The 26,183-nt window shown below is 50.8% G+C and overlaps 1 protein-coding gene across 1 annotated transcript in view; it reads right to left on the bottom strand.

The window, feature by feature from the left end:
• The window catches only part of LOC123773274 (angiotensin-converting enzyme-like protein Ace3), a 104,766-nt gene that overhangs the window by 49,436 nt on the left and 29,147 nt on the right, over positions 1-26,183 (bottom strand). Inside the window, exon 6 of the mRNA XM_069317796.1 lies at positions 6,316-6,434. Coding sequence (XP_069173897.1) covers positions 6,316-6,434 — 119 coding nt within the window. The remainder of the gene's footprint in view (positions 1-6,315; positions 6,435-26,183) is intronic.

The following is a 26,183-nucleotide window of genomic DNA, read 5'->3' as shown; positions in this document are numbered from 1 at the left end:
TCTCTCTCTCTCTCTCTCTCTCTCTCTGTGTCTCTCTCTTACTTTCTCTCTCTCTCTCTCTCTCTCTCTCTCTCTCTCTCTCTCAAATCATATACACTGATGGTTCCCTACACTGCACCACGGGTGCAGCTGGAAGTGCAGTTGTCCTGACAATGGGCGATGGCTTGTACTTTGAGTGGGGAGTCCGTATAAACAACTGGGCCTCTACCCTTCAGACTGAACTATTTGCCTTGATCCTTGCACTGAAATGTGTACAAGTCTCCAAACTTGATACATTAATTGTAAGTGATTCTTTTTCATCCTTAATTGCTCTAAGTTCTTTAATAAAGACATAACTGTAACATGCTCGTGTCTGAAGCTAGACACAAATACAACAAAATTATTAATGAAGGTAACAGAATCCATTCCATGTGCACTCCATCTCATGTTGGCCTCCGAATGCATGATAGAGCTGATAAGTTAGCCAAAGAATCTGCCTTTAAAGGAGCCGTTGAGTGTAACCTTGGATTGTCAATGAGCAATCTGAGAGCAGCAGTACACCGAGAACTTCAACAAGATCTTGTAGATCTGAGGCAATGTGAAATTGACACCAGTAATTCCATCTATCATCATACTATCATGCAAGAGGAGCCACACATCTATGGTTCATCCAATAAAATCAGCAGACTTCTAGATGTTACTACTGCTCGGCTTAGACTCGGTTACAAGTATCTCTGGGAATTCTCATTATCTGCTGATGTAGACCTGACCAAATGTAAACTGTGTCAACAAAATTATTCGCACACCCTCCGTCACTATGTGATGGAGTGCGAAAAGATACGTGAATTTAGAGACAATTCTATAACAAATGTTCCAGCGATGTGTCAATATTTCATTCAAAATGATCTGCTACCAGAAATGTTAGCCAAATACCCGCAGTTTGCTAACTGTAGGTAGTAACTGAGTGATTGTGAATCTGAATGAAAGATTAAACAATCCCAGGCTCACAAGTAACATACTCAAAGCAATCAACAAGAAACATGAATATGAAAAATAACTTAGGATTGGCCTAGTTACAAAGGAAGTACTTAAGAGGTACTCATGAATGTTTACCAGTATAATAAGAGCAAAACATTCTTATGAGAATAGATTCAAAAAAGCAAAAGGCAACACGAAAATCACATGAAAAGCCATCGCTAACATCCAAAGATGTAAACAACATTCACATAACCAGATAAAACTCTCCAATTAGTCTTATACACCTGCAACAGATATAGAAACAGCAACTACATTTAGTAGCTTCTTTTCATCGGTTGGTGTTAACCTTGCCCGAAAAATCCCACAGACTCAGACACTTATTTATTTTTTTTTTTTGAGATATATACAGGAGTTGTTACATTCTTGTACAGCCACTAGTACGCGTAGCGTTTCGGGCAAGTCCTTAATCCTATGGTCCCTGGAATACGATCCCCTGCCGCGAAGAATCGTTTTTTCATCCAAGTACACATTTTACTGTTGCGTTAAACAGAGGCTACAGTTAAGGAATTGCGCCCAGTAAATCCTCCCCGGCCAGGATACGAACCCATGACATAGCGCTCGCGGAACGCCAGGCGACTGTCTTACCACTACACCACGGAGACTTATTAACACATCTCTCAGGCAGCTGCCCAAACTCTCTTCTCCTTTCACCACTCAGCCCTACAGATGTTGTCTCCATCATTCACTCACTAACAACCAAAGCTGGGAACATCAGTGAAATACCATCCATGGAATACAAGAGCGCCTCCCATGCCCCTTGGGCCACCTATAGCTCTGCTGTTCAACAAATCCCTTGAGTGTCATACCTTCCCTGATATCCTTAAAAAACTAAGAGTAACGCCAGTCCATAAAGGAGGCAATCCGGCAGACATAAACAATTACAGACCAATATCAAATCTACCCATATTATCAAAAATATTTGAAGAAATTATTTACAAACAGCTCTACTCCTGTCTCGTAAAATACAACATACTAAGAACCTGTCAGTTTGGCTTCCGCTCCCAAAAGAGTACCAATGATGCAATTGTTAGTCTCCTTGACTTAATCTACTCAGCCCTTGACAAAAATGAGTTTCCAATTGAACTCTTCATTGATAAGAGAGAAAAGAAAAGCCTTTGATACTGTTAATTACAACTACCTCTTATTAAACTCCACCATTGTGGAATCCGAGGCCTTGCCCTTGACTATATCCGATCATATCTTAGTGACAGACACCAATATGTAGTCATCAATGATATAACCTCTCCCACTCTACCACTCTACCACTCTACCACTAACCGTAGGGGTACCACACGGCAGCATCCTGGACCTCTCCTATTTCCAACCCGTTCTCGCAAATTTAATAAGTCAATATTGACTTATTAAGTATGTGCATAGGTGACATACTTAACATAATAGATACCCGTAAAAAGATTCATAGAAAACACTGACCTTACCTAACCTACTTAGTATGTTAAGATAAGCATCTTATTGCTTCGTAATTACAATTATTACCTAACCTATAATAGGTATAGGTTAAGTAATAATTGTAATTACGAAGCAATAAGATGCTTATCTTAAGATACTAACAAGGTTAGGTAAGGTCGGTGTTTTCTATGAATCTTTTTAAGGGTATCTATTATGTTTAGTATATCACCTATGCACGTAGTTAATAAGTCAATATTGACTTTACGAATTTGCGAGAACGGGTTGAATATTTCTTATATACATCAATGACCAAACTAATATCTCTAACATTCTTACACCTATATTATTTGCTGACGATTAAACCTTCATCTACTCAGATAACAATCTACACATTTAAATAATGTTGTAAATAATTAATTAAAAAAAGCCCACTTATGGATGTCAATCAACAAACTCACACTTAACATAGCTAAGATTTACTACATCTGATTTGGAAGCAAATCAACAAATGCAATTCACCTTCAGATAGACAATGTTAACATTAGCAATAAAAATGATGGAAAGTTCCTTGGTCTATACTTAGACAAGAGACTCAACTTCAGTACCCACACACAACACATAACTAAGACAGTCTCAAAAACGGTTGGAACACTCATTAAAATCAGATATTATGTTCCGAACTCTACTCTCATCTCGCTATACTTCGCGCTAATCTATCCCTATCTTACATATGGTATCAGTGCATGGGGGTTCAACCTCTCCAAACTACCTGAAGTCCATCATCACCCAGCAAAAATCTGCTATCAGAACAATAACAAACTCTGCTTTCAGACAACACTCAACTCCCTTGTTTAAATCCCTAAACATTCTAAACATAAACTCACTCCACACATTCTCTTATGCTATTTACAGCTACAAAACCCTGTTTTTAAATGCAAATCCTGCTCTGAAACTCTCCCTGGACAGATGTAATAGGACCCATTATCACCACACCAGAAATAAATATGTCTTTGATATCCCCGAAGTCAAACTTAATCTGTGTAAACACTCTATGCAAATATAGGCACCAGGGGCCAGATTCACGAAAGCACTTACGCAAGCACTTACGAACGTGTACATCTTTCCTCAATATTTGACGGCTTTGGTTACATTTATTAAACAGTTTACAAGCATGAAAACTTCCTATTCAACTGTTGTTGTTGTTATAAACAGCCTCCTGGTGCTTCGGAGCTCATGAACTGTTTAATAACTGTAAACAAAGCCGCCAAAGATTGAGAAAAGATGTACAGGTTCGTAAGTGTTTGCGTAACTGCTTCGTGAATCTGGCCCTTAGTCTATGGAACTCACTCCCTAGTGAATTAAAAAGCTGTCCAACTTTTGCATCATTCAAAAATAAAACTAAAAAGTACCTAATTTCATCTTCAAACTAAAAAGTACCTAATTTCATCTTCATAGTTTCCTACCTTGCGCTTTAATTAACTCGCACTGCGTCTAGTGCTACCCAATCCCCCAATATATGTACCTAAGTCATATAACTTCACCATTATAGTCATCGCTATAATCTTATATCATCTTGAGATCTTGAGATTATCTTGAGATCATTTCGGGGCTTTTTTTTAGTGTCCCCGCGGCCCGGTCCTCGACCAGGCCTCCACCCCCAGGAAGCAGCCAGTGACAGCTGACTAACACCCAGGTACCTATTTTACTGCTAGGTAACAGGAGCATAGGGTGAAAGAAACTCTGCCCATTGTTTCTCGCCGGCGCCTGGGATCGAACCCAGGACCACAGGATCACAAGTCCAGCGTGCTGTCCGCTCGGCCGACCGGCTCATGGTTATATTGAACGCAGATTTTGCTACATTATACCTTGAAATAATCCTCAAATTATGCTACCATGTACATGTTTATAACCCTCAAATTATACTTTAATGTACCTACTAATCTATGTCAAATTTTCTTACCATATACCAGTTCAAATTTTTCAATTTTGCTAGAAATTGCCTACATAAAATTATCTGTTAGTGTTAAGAACCTGCTAGACACGATATGCGTGTTAATGACTTTACTTCTAAGTGCCGTTGATGTGAAAACATCAACGTTATGTGCTCTCATAAATGTACCTTCTTGTATAGGGCCCTCGTAGCCTGGTGGATAGCGCGCAGGACTCGTAATTCTGTGGCGCGGGTTCGATTCCCGCACGAGGCAGAAACAAATGGGCAAAGTTTCTTTCACCCTGAATGCCCCTGTTACCTAGCAGTAAATAGGTACCTGGGAGTTGGTCAGCTGTCACGGGCTGCTTCCTGGGGGTGGAGGCCTGGTCAAGGATCGGGCCGCGGGGACACTAAAGCCCCGAAATCATCTCAAGATAACCTCAAGATATATAAATAAATAAATAAATAAATATATAAATACATAAATAATTATGTGGAGTCCCTGAGCACATCCAGAATGTAAGTATCAGAAATTATGTGACAGTCTATGGACACATTTGATAATTTTTACCCAATGAGAAGTGGTGGAGGCGTGAGGGTGTGACTCAACGCTCACACACGGCAACCCGTTCTCGCAAATTTGTAAAGTCAATATTGACTTATTAACTACGTGCATAGGTGATATACTAAACATAATAGATACCCTTAAAAAGCTTCATAGAAAACACCGACCTTACCTAACCTTGTTAGTATCTTAAGATAAGCATCTTATTGCTTCGTAATTACAATTATTACTTAACCTATGGGACACTGAGGGAAGCGTCAAGGTCGCCCTCAAGCTCGAGGAGGAGGCGCAGGATGTATCCTGTATAACACAGCCCTAGGCTTAAGCCTGTATCCTGTATAACACAGCCCTAGGCTTAAGCCTGTATAACACAGCCCTAGGCTTAAGCCTGTATAACATAGCCCTAGGCTTAAGCCTGTATAACACAGCCCTAGGCTTAAGGTCAAGTCTTCAACGCGCCAAATATGTCAGCTACAGCGGCGCTAAGTGTGCACCTCCCCCTCATACCAACTGTGGGAGGCCGTTATCTTGAGATGATTTCGGGGCTTTTTTAGTGTCCCCGCGGCCCGGTCCTCGACCAGGGGCCACACACTTACGCAAGTACTTACGAACGTGTACATTTTTCCTCAATCTTTGACGGCTTTGGTTACATTTATTAAATAGTTTACAAACATGAAAACTTGCCATTCAACTGTTGTTATTGTTATAAACTTCGGAGCTCATTAACTGTTTAATAATTGTAAACAAAGCCGCCAAAGATTGAGAAAAGATGTACAGGTTCGTAAGTGCTTTCGTGAATCTGGCCCCAAGCCTCCACCCCCAGGAAGCAGCCCGTGACAGCTGACTAACACCCAGGTACCTATTTACTGCTAGGTAACAGGGGCATAGGGTGAAAGAAACTCTGCCCATTGTTTCTCACCGGCGCCTGGGATCGAACCCAGGACCACAGGATCACAAATCCAGCGTGCTGTCCGCTCGGCCGACCGCCACCACCTCGCCGTGCATGTGTGGGCTGGCCAGAAATTAAGGCAGTAATTGTTTATGTGGCAACATCGAGGCCCGCTGAGGGAGCGTGTTCTTAAACTTCAGAACGTTAGTGTTACTTATTAAATGAATAGAAACATTATTCACTACGAGGGAGGATCTACTGGAATAGGAGGAACTATACTGGAGGGAGAGAGAGAGAGAGAGAGATCACACACACATATCAATACAACAGAGGACATACACACACGGTGTATACAAATGCTCCCTCCAGCCACTTCTGTACATGTCAGATTACCAGTAACAATTAATTTCAGGGAGTCCATAACTTAGAGAAACACTGACTAAAGACAGTTGAGCCGTGGTACCCATACAGGGGGCGAGGAGCTTCCCTGGTATTGTGACTACCAACCTGGACCATATCCCTGGTGGTGTGGTTGGTGGTGTGGCTGGTGTGGTGTGCGGGTGTGTGGTGGGGGTCAGGGAGGATCAGCTCCAGCAGGGCCGACCAGTCCTGCCCCCACAGGTCTCCTGCAACAACCACACGACGTTATTCTCTCATTCCACTTGATTGGCTGTAATTATCTTATTTTATTAAAATATCAAAATGTTAATATTTAATACATATTTTATTGTAGACATCGATAATGCAAGAATATTATAGCTTAAATTACGCCTATCAGCCAATATATATATCTTTATATATCCATTTAAATTACCGCGGGAGTCTAACCCGGGACCTTTCGGCTGTGACCCACCATTGGGCTCACTACTCACCACCAGCACACACTCTCTCCACCACTCATTACCACCAGCACACACACCCTCCACCACTCACCACCACCAGCACACACTCTCTCCACCACTCATCACCACCAGCACACACACCCTCCACCACTCATCACCACCAGCGCACACACCCTCCACCACTCATCACCACCAGCACACACACCCTCCACCACTCACCACCACCAGCACACACACTCGCCACCACTCATCACCACCAGCACACACACCCTCCACCACTCATCACCACCAGCACACACATCCTCCACCACTCATCACCACCAGCACACACACCCTCCACCACTCATCACCACCAGCACACACACCCTCCACCACTCATCACCACCAGCACACACACCCTCCACCACTCATCACCACCAGCACACACACCCTCCACCACTCATCACCACCAGCACACACACCCTCCACCACTCATCACCACCAGCACACACACCCTCCACCACTCATCACCACCAGCACACACACCCTCCACCACTCATCACCACCAGCACACACACCCTCCACCACTCATCACCACCAGCACACACACCCTCCACCACTCATCACCACCAGCACACACACCCTCCACCACTCACCACCACCAGCACACACCCTCCACCACTCACCACCACCAGCACACACCCTCCACCACCACCAGCACACACACCCTCCACCACTCATCACCACCAGCACACACACCCTCCACCACTCATCACCACCAGCACACACACCCTCCACCACTCATCACCACCAGCACACACACTCTCCACCACTCACCACCACCAGCACACACACCCTCCACCACTCACCACCACCAGCACACACACCCTCCACCACTCACCACCACCAGCACACACACCCTCCACCACTCACCACCACCAGCACACACACTCTCCACCACTCACCACCACCAGCACACACACCCTCCACCACTCATCACCACCAGCACACACACCCTCCACCACTCATCACCCACACTCAACTTGTGATCCAACTACGGGTCATCACCTGTGAGAACAGGAAGATGAGAGGAAATGTCAGCACTGTGGAGAAATGCCAGATAGACCACTGGATCATTATCTAACACAGTGCACAGTTACTACCACAACAGACCACTGGATCATTATCTAACACAGTGCACAGTTACAACCCATTTAAGATTTCAACTTTGATTCAACAGGGCAGAAGAAGTTGTTAAACACGTGGGACAAAATCTTACTGAAGCGACCATACGAGTCATAAATACTCATACTCCACCCAAGTAAAACAGAAACAAGCAACACTTAGTGGGCCAGCCAGAGGCTTAGGGCCCGCCCAGTGGGCCAGCCAGAGGCTTAGGGCCCGCCCAGTGGGCCAACCAGAGGCTTAGGGCCCGCCCAGTGGGCCAACCAGAGGCTTAGGGCCCGCCCAGTGGGCCAGCCAGAGGCTTAGGGCCCGCCCAGTGGGCCAGCCAGAGGCTTAGGGCCCGCCCAGTGGGCCAGCCAGAGGCTTAGGGCCCGCCCAGTGGGCCAGCCAGAGGCTTAGGGCCCGCCCAGTGGGCCAACCAGAGGCTTAGGGCCCGCCCAGTGGGCCAGCCAGAGGCTTAGGGCCCGCCCAGTGGGCCAGCCAGAGGCTTAGGGCCCGCCCAGTGGGCCAGCCAGAGGCTTAGGGCCCGCCCAGTGGGCCAGCCAGAGGCTTAGGGCCCGCCCAGTGGGCCAGCCAGAGGCTTAGGGCCCGCCCAGTGGGCCAGCCAGAGGCTTAGGGCCCGCCCAGTGGGCCAGCCAGAGGCTTAGGGCCCGCCCAGTGGGCCAGCCAGAGGCTTAGGGCCCGCCCAGTGGGCCAGCCAGAGGCTTGGGGCCCGCCCAGTGGGCCAGCCAGAGGCTTGGGGCCCGCCCAGTGGGCCAGCCAGAGGCTTGGGGCCCGCCCAGTGGGCCAGCCAGAGGCTTAGGGCCCGCCCAGTGGGCCAGCCAGAGGCTTAGGGCCCGCCCACTGGGCCAACCAGAGGCTTAGGGCCCGCCCAGTGGGCCAGCCAGAGGCTTAGGGCCCGCGCAGGAATATCCTTGGAAAAAAAAACTATGAGAAGGTCGCAGACTGCATGCATGCTGCCTTTTTATTTAGACAAAACATTTAAATCTTTGCTGATCACTATTTAACTTATCTCTCCTACAACGGCCTTCCCGTTATCCACGTCCCACCTCCACTCTCTCACACAACCCAACCTCTCAAACAGTTCCAATTCCTTCATCTTTTTCTTGAAAGTTGATGCAGTTTACATGAAGGATCTGTCCTCCCGATGACTGCACAAGTACACATGTTGGGAGAGACGTTTATGTTGAGGATGATGAACGTGTTTCAAAATGATGAACGTGTTTCAAAATGATGAACGTGTTTCAAAAGTGCTTGTGTCGCCGTGTAGTAGACAGAGGAGCGGCGACTACAACAGAGGTGTGCATAGGTGACATACTAAACATAATAGTTTCCCTTGAAAAGCTTCATAGAAAACACCGACCGTACCTAACCTACTTAGTATGTTAAAATAAGCATCTTATTGCTTGGTAATTACAATTGTTACTTAACCTATTATAGGTATAGGTTAGGTAATAATTGTAATTACGAAGCAATAAGATGCTTATCTTAACATACTAATAAGGTTAGGTAAGGTCGGTGTTTTCTATGAAGCTTTTCAAGGGAAACTATTATGTTAAGTATGTCACCTATGCACATATTTAATAAGTCAATATTGACTTATTAAATTTGCGAGAACGGGTTGGTTGTAGGGAGACTTGCCGCACCGTAGGGCGGTGTGTTGTGTTTATGGCGTCAGCTGATCCTTGGTGCTGCCACGAGGCAGTTGTTGTCTGTGTTTAGCTGTTGGTGGCGCCAGGTATATATGTGGCACTGGTCCAACCCGTTCTCGCAAATTTAATAAATCAATATTGACTTATTAAATATGTGCATAGGTGACATACTTAACATAATAGATACCCTTAAAAAGATTCATAGAAAACACCGACCTTACCTAACCTACTTAGTATGTTAAGGTAAGCATCTTATTGCTTCGTAATTACAATTATTACCTAACCTATAATAGGTATAGGTTAAGTAATAATTGTAATTACGAAGCAATAAGATGCTTATCTTAAGATACTAACAAGGTTAGGTAAGGTCGGTGTTTTCTATGAATCTTTTTAAGGGTATCTATTATGTTTAGTATATCACCCACGGGTCAGATGTGACCCAATTTGTTGGTCGACTGGAGATATTTAACCAGTGCTTTGACTATTTGCTATTTTTCTTGTAACGAGTGGTCACCGCCTCCTAATATATGCTTGATGGTAAAGGGTATTTTAAGTGAAATAAGTACTTGTTTGAAATTTACTCTGGCACTATAATGTCGGAAGCAGTGAAGGAGATAGTGATTGTTTCAGGCACCTGACAGTGAGTACAGAGTTCGTTGATGTCTGTTCTGTACTTAGTGTGCTGCTAGTTTGGTGTATCCCGACCTTAATCTGGTCATCGTTACATCAATTTCTCTGTTTTTATATCTGACTTGTTTCCAAGTTTCCCATTTCTTTTTAATTGACCCATAGTGCAAAGGTGAAGATGACGTTGTCCATTTCGTTGTAAAATTTTGGGAGATGGTATTTTTGAAGGTTCCTTTACGTGCAACATTGGGAATTGGATGACGGGTAATGTGAGGCGTGTTGTGCATCGCTTTGGCTAGTTGATGTACTGGTTCATAATGGAGTATACCCAATGCGCTGGGACCCATTGGATAGAGGTGTCATAACCGTACAATCGATGTTCATGAAGTTGAAGACATGGGTAAACAAACTCCTTGCACGTCGTTGAAGAGTTCGTAGTTGCTTGAATCACATTCTTGGAGTCACTGCAGATTGTACATGTCCCAACTGGTAATGTTGAGATTATCTGGAGAGCTTGATATAAGGCATATAATTCAGCTGTGAAAATAGATAGTTGGTTTGGTAACCGCCATCCCTGCTTGAGATGGTATTCAGGTATCCATACAGCGCTAGTGACCGAGGGTACGTTGTTCATGATGATGCGAGCTCCATACTTAAGGTACCATTGGAGGGGAGTATGTACTAGCCATTCCATGACTTTACTGAGGTATGATAGTAAGGAGATAGGTCTTTATGACGCAGGTTGGGATGGGTCTTTTCCTGGTTTAAAGAAAGGAAGTATAATGGTCTGCCATTGTGAGGGAATATTTCCGTGAGTCCAGCATAGGTTGTAATAGTTTAGAAAAGTGCTATGTGCAGTCGACTGAAAATATTTGATAAGTTAATATGGAATTCCATCCTCTCCAGGTGCCTTACCAAGAGGTAGGCGGGTTAAGGCTAATTGAAGCTCGCTTAAGGTGTACATGTTGTCGACGCCGAGCATGGGTAGCAGTGTGGCACGGTCAATTTCTTATCTGAGGGAGAGTTCTTGGGCATGAAAGAAGGGTGTTGAGAGGGTAACTTTAAGACATTCAGCAAGAACATTTGCACGCTCCTGAGGTGTTTGACAGAGTGAACCGTTGATCATCAGGGGAAACGAAGGGAATGTTGGGCGACCTTTAATGCTGTTAAATGTAGCCCAGACTTTTTAATGTGGCGTGGTGGGTGTGAGGCTATCACAGAATGTTGCCCATGATGCTCTCCTTGCTGACTATGTTTTTTGGCCGCTGCTGCTGTGGCCCGCCGGAGACTGACCCAGTTCTGTAGGGCGGGTTGACGTCTCTGTTCTTGTATGGCTCGTGGGTGTAAAGCGACTGTTCGTGCACATTCCGCGTTCCACCACTATGGTTTAAGTGGTTTGTTGGACCTATGTCCTGAAGTTTTCTTGAGCATTTGGGTGGCTGCAGAATTTATGGCCGAGGTGATTGTGGACAGTCGCGTGTTGGGGTCTACATCGTCTGTATCTGGGAGACAGACAGTATCAGCCCATTTTTTTCTTATCTAGTTTCTTAATGTTCCACTTGCATTTCTTTACATAAAAACATACATCGAACATAAACATATTTTAAAGACTGCAAAGATCTGAATATTAGGGGGTTAGCGGGTGGATTGGTGGCTGGAAGTTAGTAAATTTTATAATGAGAGGTTTGTGGTTACTACCAATATCTGGTCCAGTATAAAACTGTAGTTCATGTTGAAAGTGCGCCGAGCCAAAGCAGAGGTCCAATGAGGCTTCATAATTGGTTCTGTAGTTAAAGTAGGTTGCAAGGTCTCCGTGGTGTAGTGGTAAGACACTCGCCTGGCGTTCCGCGAGCGCTATGTCATGGGTTCGTATCCTGGCCGGGGAGGATTTACTGGGCGCAATTCCTTAACTGTTTAACTCAACAGTAAAATGTGTACTTGGATGAAAAAACGATTCTTCGCGGCGGGGATCGTATTCCAGGGACCATAGGATTAAGGACCTGCCCGAAACGCTACGCGTACTAGTGGCTGTACAAGAATGTAACAACTCTTGTATATATCTCAAAAAAAAAAAAAAAAAAGGTCGAGCGGCGAAAGAAGAGTACATGGTGTAGTGTCTAAGTAGTTATACAGATCGGTGCCTGCAGTATTTTGGGTACCTCTACTCCATGTTGGGTGGTTAGCATTGAGATCACCTGTAACAATGATCTGTAACCAATGTCGTAATTGGTTAAGATAGAATTCCAGTTCGTTTAAGTTTATTGTGCCACGAGGGTTGTATATACCCAGAAAGGATGTATTCACCTAGTTGTATTCACCTAATTGTGTTTGCGGGGGTTGAGCTTTGCTCTTTCGGTCCGCCTCTCAACTGTTACTAACTACTATTTTTTCCACACCACACACACACACACCCCAGCAAGCAGCCCGTGACAGCTGACTAACTCCCAGGTACCTATTTACTGCTAGGTAACAGGGGCATTCCGGGTGAAAGAAACTTTGCCCATTTGTTTCTGCCTGGTGCGGGAGTCGAACCCGCGCCACAGAATTACGAGTCCTGCGCGCTATCCACCATCCTGTAACTACACTTAGGTAATTACACATGTGGGAGTCTGGTGGATAGCGCGCAGGACTCGTAATTCTGTGACGCGGGTTCGATTCCCTCACCAGGCAGAAACAAATGGGCAAAGTTTCTTTCATGTGTGTGTGTACCGTTGTAAGGTAATAGGCATGCTAAAATTTCTAGTTTACCGTTCACAAAACACGAAAGTGTTACAGGTTTACATGTCATATTACATCATGTTAGCAGGAAAATACCACCACCCCAGGGAGCCGGTCGGCCGAGCGGACAGCACGCTGGACTTGTGGTCCTGGGTTCGATCCCAGGCGCCGGCGAGAAACAATGGGCAGAGTATCTTTCACCCTATGCCCCTGTTACCTAGCAGTAAGATAGGAACCTGGGTGTTAGTCAGCTGTCACGGGCTGCTTCCTGGGGGTGGAGGCCTGGTCGAGGACCGGGCCGCGGGGACACTAAAAAGCCCCGAAATCATCTCAAGATAACCTCAAGATAACCCCATCGTCGTCACCGTCCTGCGCCTGCCATCACCACATCCTCGTCAGTCACCCCTGCACCGCCAGCCGCCACCACTACAGAAAACGGATCAACCCAACTACAGAAAACGGATCAACCCAACTAACACGGACAACCCTAAACTAAAGTAATTTTTTTTATATACGAGTTCTTACATTCTTGTAGAGCCACCAGCTCGCATAGAGTTTCGGGCAGGTCCTTAATCCTAATTTTCCCCGTAATACTTCCCGCCAATTCGTTTCACAACCAGGTACCCATTCACTGCTGGGTGAACAGACGCTACAGTTAAGAATTGGCGCCCAGACACTCCTCCCCGGCCAGGATACAAACCCAGGCCAAAGCGCTCGCGAAACGCTAGGCGAGTGTGTTACCACTTCGCCAACGGACTGCGCAATCAATCACTCGACTGTACATGAGAAGTGTGAGCGGGAGGTGGAGGACTGATGGAAGAACAGGAACAGAAGAAGATGGAAGCTTCGTAGACGTAGAACCAGCTAAGGCTTAACCCAGCAGTAGGGCCAGAATTTGTGGGTAGTTGCTCTAGAATCGATCGCTCCTCCCGTGGAAGGGGGGGAGCAAGAGGGCCAAGCAGGGGCCAGTCTCTCCTTGTCTCACACTCCACCATTACTGCACCACCGTCTCGAGGGGCCTGCCTTATTTTTTTTTGAGATATATACAAGAGTTGTTACATTCTTGTACAGCCACTAGTACGCGTAGCGTTTCGGGCAAGTCCTTAATCCTATGGTCCCTGGAATACGATCCCCTGCCGCGAAGAATCGTTTTTTCATCCAAGTACACATTTTACTGTTGCGTTAAACAGAGGCTACAGTTAAGGAATTGCGCCCAGTAAATCCTCCCCGGCCAGGATACGAACCCATGACATAGCGCTCGCGGAACGCCAGGCGAGTGTCTTACCACTACACCACGGAGACTGCAAGTTCTCGTTCTTTGATTTGGTGTCATAGCTTCGTGTCTGTTCCCGGGGGTAGCGTGATAGGGGATCGTTATCACCGTGTCCAGCTGTATAATTTACCTCGGCACCTTGATGGTGCACGCCTGGCGGCCGTTTCAGAGAGATGTGAGTGTGCCTGCCTCCTTGTCCAGGACTGTGGGCGAGTGGTGTTATCTTGAGGTTATCTTAAGATGATTTCGGGGCTTTTGTGTCCCCGCGGCCTGGTCCTCGACCAGGCCTCCACCCCCAGGAAGCAGCCCGTGACAGCTGACTAACACCCAGGTACCTATTTTACTGCTAGGTAACAGGAGCATATGGTGAAAGAAATTCTGCCCATTGTTTCTCGCCGGCGCCCGGGATCGAACCCGGGACCACAGGATCACAAGTCCAGTGTGCTGTCCGCTCGGCCGACCGGCTCCCACCTGGTGTAACCTGTCATGTTGTACTGGGGGATGTGTAGTGTCCGTTATGGCGGGAGTACTGGCTCAGTCCCGTTGTCTTCTTCACTGGAGATATCTTCTGATATCATGAGTGGCTACACCACACACCAGTCACCCGATGAGGCACTTGAGTGGCTACACCACACACCAGTCACCCGATGAGGCACTTGAGTGGCTACACCACACACCAGTCACCCGATGAGGCACTTGAGTGGCTACACCACACACCAGTCACCCGATGAGGCACTTGAGTGGCTACACCACACACCAGTCACCCGATGAGGCACTTGAGTGGCTACACCACACACCAGTCACCCGATGAGGCACTTGAGTGGCTACACCACACACCAGTCACCCGATGAGGCACTTGAGTGGCTACACCACACACCAGTCACCCGACGAGGCACTTGAGTGGCTACACCACACACCAGTCACCAGACGAGGCACTTGAGTGGCTACACCACACACCAGTCACCTGACGAGGCACTTGAGTGGCTACACCACACACCAGTCACCAGACGAGGCACATGAGTGGCTACACCACACACCAGTCACCCGACGAGGCACTTGAGTGGCTACACCACACACCAGTCACCAGACGAGGCACTTGAGTGGCTACACCACACACCAGTCACCAGACGAGGCACTTGAGTGGCTACACCACACACCAGTCACCAGACGAGGCACATGAGTGGCTACACCACACACCAGTCACCAGACGAGGCACTTGAGTGGCTACACCACACACCAGTCACCAGACGAGGCACATGAGTGGCTACACCACACACCAGTCACCAGACGAGGCACTTGAGTGGCTACACCACACACCAGTCACAGTCAAGTGCTAACTCTTACACACTCCCAGGTCACACAAACACTCCTCAACAAACAAACTACACAGGCCTGAAGGTCCACTCAGTATTCCCACAACACATGCACGTCCGAACACTGGCAAACCCTCGCAAGACAAATACTCTCTTCAGTCACACTAACTTGCCTGTCACACTGATGTTGTATACACTCTCATACACCTCAGTGTACAACAACACACATTCATCTAAACACATACGGTGTTTATAACACTATAACCCTACAGGACTAACAACTTCATCAAACTATCTCTATGACTCACATTGCTCTGGCTCTGACTTCCTTACTTCTCTCTCAGGAGCTGGTCGTGGCTGACCAGCTCCTCTCCTCTCGCAGCCACACCTCAGCACCACCTCACACAGCCACACCCTCGGCACCACCTCACACAGCCACACCCTCAGCACCACCTCACACAGCCACACCCTCAGCCCCACCTCACACAGCCACACCCTCAGCCACACCTCACACAGCCACACCCTCAGCCCCACCTCACACAGCCACACCTCACACAGCCACACCCTCAGCCCCACCTCTCACAGCCACACCCTCAGCCCCACCTCTCACAGCCACACCCTCAGCACCACCTCACACAGCCACACCCTCAGCCCCACCTCAGACAGCCCCACCTCAGCACCACCTCACACAGCCACACCTCACACAGCCACACCTCAGCCCCACCTCACACAGCCACACCCTCAGCCCCACCTCTCACAGCCACACCCTCAGCACCACCTCACACAGCCACACCCTCAGCCCCACCTCACACAGCCACACCTCTCACAGCCACACCCTCAGCACCACCTCTCACAGCCACACCCTCAGCACCACCTCTCACAGCCACACCCTCAGCACCACCTCTCACAGCCACACCCTCAGCACCACCTCTCACAGCCACACCCTCAGCCCCACCTCACACAGCCACACCCTCAGCCCCACCTCTCACAGCCACACCCTCAGCACCACCTCACACAGCCACACCCTCAGCACCACCTCACACAGCCACACCCTCAGCACCACCTCTCACAGCCACACCCTTAGCCACACCTCACACAGCCACACCCTCAGCCCCACCTCACACAGCCCCACCTCACACAGCCACACCCTCAGCACCACCTCACACAGCCACACCCTCAGCCCCACCTCACACAGCCACACCCTCAGCACCACCTCACACAGCCACACCCTCAGCACCACCTCACACAGCCACACCCTCAGCACCACCTCACACAGCCACACCCTCAGCACCACCTCACACAGCCACACCCTCAGCACCACCTCACACAGCCACACCCTCAGCACCACCTCACACAGCCACACCTCAGCCCCACCTCACACAGCCACACCCTCAGCACCACCTCACACAGCCACACCCTCAGCCCCACCTCACACAGCCACACCCTCAGCACCACCTCACACAGCCACACCCTCAGCACCACCTCACACAGCCACACCTCAGCCCCACCTCACACAGCCACACCCTCAGCACCACCTCACACAGCCACACCCTCAGCACCACCTCACACAGCCACACCCTCAGCCACACCTCACACAGCCACACCCTCAGCACCACCTCACACAGCCACACCCTCAGCACCACCTCACACAGCCACACCCTCAGCACCACCTCACACAGCCACACCCTCAGCACCACCTCACACAGCCACACCCTCAGCACCACCTCACACAGCCACACCCTCAGCACCACCTCACACAGCCACACCCTCAGCACCACCTCACACAGCCACACCCTCAGCCCCACCTCTCACAGCCACACCCTCAGCACCACCTCTCACAGCCACACCCTCAGCCCCACCTCACACAGCCACACCCTCAGCCCCACCTCTCACAGCCACACCCTCAGCCCCACCTCACACAGCCACACCCTCAGCACCACCTCACACAGCCACACCCTCAGCCCCACCTCTCACAGCCACACCCTCAGCCCCACCTCTCACAGCCACACCTCACACAGCCACACCCTCAGCCCCACCTCTCACAGCCACACCCTCAGCCCCACCTCACACAGCCACACCCTCAGCACCACCTCTCACAGCCACACCCTCAGCACCACCTCTCACAGCCACACCCTCAGCACCACCTCACACAGCCACACCCTCAGCCCCACCTCTCACAGCCACACCCTCAGCCACACCTCTCACAGCCACACCCTCAGCACCACCTCACACAGCCACACCTCACACAGCCACACCTCACACAGCCACACCTCAGCCCCACCTCACACAGCCACACCCTCAGCACCACCTCACACAGCCACACCCTCAGCCCCACCTCTCACAGCCACACCCTCAGCCCCACCTCTCACAGCCACACCCTCAGCCCCACCTCACACAGCCACACCCTCAGCCCCACCTCTCACAGCCACACCCTCAGCACCACCTCACACAGCCACACCCTCAGCCCCACCTCTCACAGCCACACCCTCAGCACCACCTCACACAGCCACACCCTCAGCACCACCTCACACAGCCACACCCTCAGCCCCACCTCTCACAGCCACACCCTCAGCCACACCTCACACAGCCACACCCTCAGCCCCACCTCTCACAGCCACACCTCAGCCCCACCTCTCACAGCCACACCCTCAGCACCACCTCACACAGCCCCACCTCTCACAGCCACACCCTCAGCACCACCTCACACAGCCCCACCTCACACAGCCACACCCTCAGCCCCACCTCACACAGCCACACCCTCAGCCCCACCTCACACAGCCCCACCTCACACAGCCACACCCTCAGCCCCACCTCACACAGCCCCACCTCACACAGCCACACCCTCAGCCCCACCTCTCACAGCCACACCCTCAGCCACACCTCTCACAGCCACACCCTCAGCACCACCTCACACAGCCACACCTCACACAGCCACACCTCAGCCCCACCTCACACAGCCACACCCTCAGCACCACCTCTCACAGCCACACCCTCAGCCCCACCTCTCACAGCCACACCCTCAGCACCACCTCACACAGCCACACCCTCAGCACCACCTCAGCACCACCTCACACAGCCACACCTCACACAGCCACACCTCAGCCCCACCTCACACAGCCACACCCTCAGCACCACCTCACACAGCCACACCCTCAGCCCCACCTCTCACAGCCACACCCTCAGCCCCACCTCTCACAGCCACACCCTCAGCCCCACCTCACACAGCCACACCCTCAGCCCCACCTCACACAGCCACACCCTCAGCACCACCTCACACAGCCACACCCTCAGCACCACCTCACACAGCCACACCCTCAGCACCACCTCTCACAGCCACACCCTCAGCCCCACCTCTCACAGCCACACCCTCAGCACCACCTCACACAGCCCCACCTCTCACAGCCACACCCTCAGCCCCACCTCACACAGCCACACCCTCAGCCCCACCTCACACAGCCACACCCTCAGCACCACCTCACACAGCCACACCCTCAGCACCACCTCACACAGCCACACCCTCAGCACCACCTCTCACAGCCACACCCTCAGCCACACCTCTCACAGCCACACCCTCAGCCCCACCTCTCACAGCCACACCTCACACAGCCACACCCTCAGCCACACCTCTCACAGCCACACCCTCAGCACCACCTCACACAGCCACACCCTCAGCACCACCTCACACAGCCACACCCTCAGCCCCACCTCTCACAGCCACACCCTCAGCACCACCTCACACAGCCACACCCTCAGCACCACCTCACACAGCCACACCTCAGCCCCACCTCTCACAGCCACACCCTCAGCCCCACCTCTCACAGCCACACCCTCAGCCCCACCTCTCACAGCCACACCTCACACAGCCACACCCTCAGCCACACCTCTCACAGCCACACCCTCAGCACCACCTCACACAGCCACACCCTCAGCCCCACCTCAGACAGCCCCACCTCAGCACCACCTCACACAGCCCCACCTCACACAGCCACACCTCAGCCCCACCTCACACAGCCACACCCTCAGCCCCACCTCACACAGCCACACCCTCAGCCCCACCTCTCACAGCCACACCTCACACAGCCACACCCTCAGCCCCACCTCTCACAGTCACACCTCACACAGCCACACCCTCAGCCCCACCTCAGACAGCCCCACCTCAGCACCACCTCTCACAGCCACACCTCACACAGCCACACCTCAGCCCCACCTCACACAGCCACACCCTCAGCACCACCTCACACAGCCACACCCTCAGCCCCACCTCTCACAGCCACACCCTCAGCCACACCTCACACAGCCACACCCTCAGCCCCACCTCACACAGCCACACCTCACACAGCCACACCCTCAGCACCACCTCACACAGCCACACCCTCAGCCCCACCTCACACAGCCACACCTCACACAGCCACACCCTCAGCCCCACCTCACACAGCCACACCTCAGCACCACCTCTCACAGCCACACCCTCAGCCCCACCTCACACAGCCACACCCTCAGCACCACCTCTCACAGCCACACCCTCAGCACCACCTCACACAGCCACACCTCAGCACCACCTCACACAGCCACACCCTCAGCCCCACCTCACACAGCCCCACCTCAGCACACCTCACACAGCCACACCCTCAGCACCACCTCACACAGCCACACCCTCAGCCCCACCTCACACAGCCCCACCCTCAGCACCACCTCACACAGCCACACCCTCAGCCCCACCTCACACAGCCCCACCTCAGACAGCCACACCTCAGCACCACCTCACACAGCCACACCTCAGCACCACCTCACACAGCCACACCTCAGCACCACCTCACACAGCCACACCTCAGCACCACCTCACACAGCCACACCCTCAGTCCCACCTCACACAGCCACACCCTCAGCCCCACCTCAGACAGCCCCACCTCAGCACCACCTCACACAGCCACACCTCACACAGCCACACCCTCAGCCCCACCTCTCACAGCCACACCCTCAGCCCCACCTCACACAGCCACACCCTCAGCCCCACCTCAGACAGCCCCACCTCAGCACCACCTCACACAGCCACACCTCACACAGCCACACCCTCAGCACCACCTCACACAGCCACACCTCAGCCCCACCTCACACAGCCCCACCTCAGCACCACCTCACACAGCCACACCCTCAGCACCACCTTCACACAGCCACCCTCAGCCCCACCTCACACAGCCACACCCTCAGCCCCACCTCAGACAGCCCCACCTCAGCACCACCTCACACAGCCACACCTCACACAGCCACACCTCACACAGCCACACCCTCAGCCCCACCTCACACAGCCACACCTCAGACAGCCACACCTCAGCACCACCTCACACAGCCACACCTCAGCACCACCTCACACAGCCACACCTCAGCACCACCTCACACAGCCACACCTCAGCACCACCTCACACAGCCACACCCTCAGCCCCACCTCACACAGCCACACCCTCAGCCACACCTCACACAGCCACACCCTCAGCACCACCTCACACAGCCACACCTCACACAGCCACACCTCACACAGCCACACCTCAGCACCACCTCACACAGCCACACCCTCAGCCCCACCTCACACAGCCACACCCTCAGCCCCACCTCACACAGCCACACCCTCAGCCACACCTCACACAGCCACACCCTCAGCCACACCTCACACAGCCACACCCTCAGCCACACCTCACACAGCCACACCCTCAGCCACACCTCACACAGCCACACCCTCAGCCACACCTCACACAGCCACACCCTCAGCCACACCTCACACAGCACACCCTCAGCCACACCTCCACAGCCACACCCTCAGCCACCCTCACACAGCCACACCCTCAGCCACACCTCACACAGCCACACCCTCAGCCACACCTCACACAGCCACACCCTCAGCCACACCTCACACAGCCACACCCTCAGCCACACCTCACACAGCCACACCCTCAGCCACACCTCACACAGCCACACCCTCAGCCACACCTCACACAGCCACACCCTCAGCCACACCTCACACAGCCACACCCTCAGCCATACCTCACACAGCACACCCTCAGCCACACCTCACACAGCACACCCTCAGCCACACCTCACACAGCCACACCTCACACAGCCACACCCTCAGCCACACCTCACACAGCCACACCCTCAGCCACACCTCACACAGCCACACCCTCAGCACCACCTCACACAGCCACACCTCAGCACCACCTCACACAGCCACATCCCCTCAGCCCACCTCACACAGCCACACCTCAGCACCACCTCACACAGCCACACCCTCAGCCACACCCTCAGCACCACCTCACACAGCCACACCCTCAGCCCCACCTCACACAGCCACACCCTCAGCCCCACCTCACACAGCCACACCCTCAGCACCACCTCACACAGCCACACCCTCAGCCCCACCCACACAGCACACCCTCAGCACCACCCACACAGCCACACCCTCAGCACCACCTCACACAGCCACACCCTCAGCCCCACCTCACACAGCCACACCCTCAGCACCACCTCACACAGCCACACCCTCAGCCCCACCTCACACAGCCCCACCTCACACAGCCACACCCTCAGCACCACCTCACACAGCCCCACCTCACACAGCCACACCCTCAGCCCCACCTCACACAGCCCCACCTCTCACAGCCACACCCTCAGCCCCACCTCACACAGCCCCACCTCACACCTGGACCTCTCACAGTGTGTGATCACGCCCCCATGATGCACACTCCCTCTCCCTGACCCACACTCACCCCTGCCACTCTCCACACTCACCCCTGCCACTCCCCACACTCACCCCTGCCACTCCCCACGTGTCTTCTAACACGGCAAGCTGCGATACACCCAAACAAATCCTCAGCGATACTCACCTCATATTCTTTTATAAAGATTAACCCTTCCGCTAGCGCCTTTTTTTCAATGATATACCTGTGAGGTCCCTAAGCCTCTGGCTGGCCCACTGGGCGGGCCCTAAGCCTCTGGCTGGCCCACTGGGCGGGCCCTAAGCCTCTGGCTGGTCCACTGGGCGGGCCCTAAGCCTCTGGCTGGCCCACTGGGCGGGCCCTAAGCCTCTGGTTGGCCCACTGGGCGGGCCCTAAGCCTCTGGCTGGCCCACTGGGCGGGCCCTAAGCCTCTGGCTGGCCCACTGGGCGGGCCCTAAGCCTCTGGCTGGCCCACTGGGCGGGCCCTAAGCCTCTGGCTGGCCCACTGGGCGGGCCCTAAGCCTCTGGCTGGCCCACTAAGTGTTGCTTGTTTCTGTTTTACTTGGGCGGAGTATGAGTAGTTATGACTCGTATGGTCGCTTCAGTAAGATTTTGTCCCACGTGTTTAACAACTTCTGCTCTGTTGAATCCAAGTTGAAATCTTATTGGGTTTGTAACTGTGCACTGTGTTAGATAATGTTCCAGTGGTCTGTTGTGGTTGTAACTGTGCACTGTGTTAGATAATGTTCCAGTGGTCTGTTGTGGCTGTAACTGTGCAATGTGTTAGATAATGTTCCAGTGGTCTGTTGTGGCTGTAACTGTGCACTGTGTTAGATAATGTTCCAGTGGTCTGTTGTGGCTGTAACTGTGCACTGTGTTAGATAATGTTCCAGTGGTCTGTTGTGGCTGTAACTGTGCACTGTGTTAGATAATGTTCCAGTGGTCTGTTGTGGCTGTAACTGTGCACTGTGTTAGATAATGTTCCAGTGGTCTGTTGTGGCTGTAACTGTGCACTGTGTTAGATAATGTTCCAGTGGTCTGTTGTGGCTGTAACTGTGCACTGTGTTAGATAATGTTCCAGTGGTCTGTTGTGGCTGTAACTGTGCACTGTGTTAGATAATGTTCCAGTGGTCTGTTGTGGCTGTAACTGTGCACTGTGTTAGATAATGTTCCAGTGGTCTGTTGTGGCTGTAACTGTGCACTGTGTTAGATAATGTTCCAGTGGTCTGTTGTGGCTGTAACTGTGCACTGTGTTAGATAATGTTCCAGTGGTCTGTTGTGGCTGTAACTGTGCACTGTGTTAGATAATGTTCCAGTGGTCTGTTGTGGCTGTAACTGTGCACTGTGTTAGATAATGTTCCAGTGGTCTGTTGTGGCTGTAACTGTGCACTGTGTTAGATAATGTTCCAGTGGTCTGTTGTGGCTGTAACTGTGCACTGTGTTAGATAATGTTCCAGTGGTCTGTTGTGGCTGTAACTGTGCACTGTGTTAGATAATGTTCCAGTGGTCTGTTGTGGCTTGTAACTGTGCACTGTGTTAGATAATGTTCCAGTGGTCTGTTGTGGCTTGTAACTGTGCACTGTGTTAGATAATGTTCCAGTGGTCTGTTGTGGCTGTAACTGTGCACTGTTGTTAGATAATGTTCCAGTGGTCTGTTGTGGCTTGTAACTGTGCACTGTGTTAGATAATGTTCCAGTGGTCTGTTGTGGCTGTAACTGTGCACTGTGTTAGATAATGTTCCAGTGGTCTGTTGTGGCTGTAACTGTGCACTGTGTTAGATAATGTTCCAGTGGTCTGTTGTGGCTGTAACTGTGCACTGTGTTAGATAATGTTCCAGTGGTCTGTTGTGGCTGTAACTGTGCACTGTGTTAGATAATGTTCCAGTGGTCTGTTGTGGCTGTAACTGTGCACTGTGTTAGATAATGTTCCAGTGGTCTGTTGTGGCTGTAACTGTGCACTGTGTTAGATAATGTTCCAGTGGTCTGTTGTGGCTGTAACTGTGCACTGTGTTAGATAATGTTCCAGTGGTCTGTTGTGGCTGTAACTGTGCACTGTGTAGATAATGTTCCAGTGGTCTGTTGTGGCTGTAACTGTGCACTGTGTTAGATAATGTTCCAGTGGTCTGTTGTGGCTGTAACTGTGCACTGTGTTAGATAATGTTCCAGTGGTCTGTTGTGGCTGTAACTGTGCACTGTGTTAGATAATGTTCCAGTGGTCTGTTGTGGCTGTAACTGTGCACTGTGTTAGATAATGTTCCAGTGGTCTGTTGTGGCTGTAACTGTGCACTGTGTTAGATAATGTTCCAGTGGTCTGTTGTGGCTTGTAACTGTGCACTGTGTTAGATAATGTTTCCAGTGGTCTGTTGTGGCTGTAACTGTGCACTGTGTTAGATAATGTTCCAGTGGTCTGTTGTGGCTGTAACTGTGCACTGTGTTAGATAATGTTCCAGTGGTCTGTTGTGGCTGTAACTGTGCACTGTGTTAGATAATGTTCCAGTGGTCTGTTGTGGCTGTAACTGTGCACTGTGTTAGATAATGTTCCAGTGGTCTGTTGTGGCTGTAACTGTGCACTGTGTTAGATAATGTTCCAGTGGTCTGTTGTGGCTGTAACTGTGCACTGTGTTAGATAATGTTCCAGTGGTCTGTTGTGGCTGTAACTGTGCACTGTGTTAGATAATGTTCCAGTGGTCTGTTGTGGCTGTAACTGTGCACTGTGTTAGATAATGTTCCAGTGGTCTGTTGTGGCTGTAACTGTGCACTGTGTTAGATAATGTTCCAGTGGTCTGTTGTGGCTGTAACTGTGCACTGTGTTAGATAATGTTCCAGTGGTCTGTTGTGGCTGTAACTGTGCACTGTGTTAGATAATGTTCCAGTGGTCTGTTGTGGCTGTAACTGTGCACTGTGTTAGATAATGTTCCAGTGGTTCTGTTGTGGCTGTAACTGTGCACTGTGTTAGATAATGTTCCAGTGGTCTGTTGTGGCTGTAACTGTGCACTGTGTTAGATAATGTTCCAGTGGTCTGTTGTGGCTGTAACTGTGCACTGTGTTAGATAATGTTCCAGTGGTCCTGTTGTGGCTGTAACTGTGCACTGTGTTAGATAATGTTCCAGTGGTCTGTTGTGGCTTGTAACTGTGCACTGTGTTAGATAATGTTCCAGTGGTCTGTTGTGGCTGTAACTGTGCACTGTGTTAGATAATGTTCCAGTGGTCTGTTGTGGCTGTAACTGTGCACTGTGTTAGATAATGTTCCAGTGGTCTGTTGTGGCTGTAACTGTGCACTGTGTTAGATAATGTTCCAGTGGTCTGTTGTGGCTGTAACTGTGCACTGTGTTAGATAATGTTCCAGTGGTCTGTTGTGGCTGTAACTGTGCACTGTGTTAGATAATGTTCCAGTGGTCTGTTGTGGCTGTAACTGTGCACTGTGTTAGATAACGTTCCAGTGGTCTGTTGTGGCTGTAACTGTGCACTGTGTTAGATAAGTTCCAGTGGTCTGTTGTGGCTGTAACTGTGCACTGTGTTAGATAATGTTCCAGTGGTCTGTTGTGGCTGTAACTGTGCACTGTGTTAGATAATGTTCCAGTGGTCTGTTGTGGCTGTAACTGTGCACTGTGTTAGATAATGTTCCAGTGGTCTGTTGTGGCTGTAACTGTGCACTGTGTTAGATAATGTTCCAGTGGTCTGTTGTGGCTGTAACTGTGCACTGTGTTAGATAATGTTCCAGTGGTCTGTTGTGGCTGTAACTGTGCACTGTGTTAGATAATGTTCCAGTGGTCTGTTGTGGCTGTAACTGTGCACTGTGTTAGATATGTTCCAGTGGTCTGTTGTGGCTGTAACTGTGCACTGTGTTAGATAATGTTCCAGTGGTCTGTTGTGGCTGTAACTGTGGCACTGTGTTAGATAATGTTCCAGTGGGTCTGTTGTGGCTGTAACTGTGCACTGTGTTAGATAATGTTCCAGTGGTCTGTTGTGCTGTAACTGTGCACTGTGTTAGATAATGTTCCAGTGGTCTGTTGTGGCTGTAACTGTGCACTGTGTTAGATAATGTTCCAGTGGTCTGTTGTGGCTGTAACTGTGCACTGT

Source organism: Procambarus clarkii, chromosome 89 (assembly GCF_040958095.1).
Source record: "Procambarus clarkii isolate CNS0578487 chromosome 89, FALCON_Pclarkii_2.0, whole genome shotgun sequence".
NCBI lineage: Eukaryota > Metazoa > Arthropoda > Malacostraca > Decapoda > Cambaridae > Procambarus > Procambarus clarkii.
The sequence above is the reverse complement of the archived record's forward strand: the minus strand, read 5'-3'. Positions and strand labels throughout refer to the sequence as shown.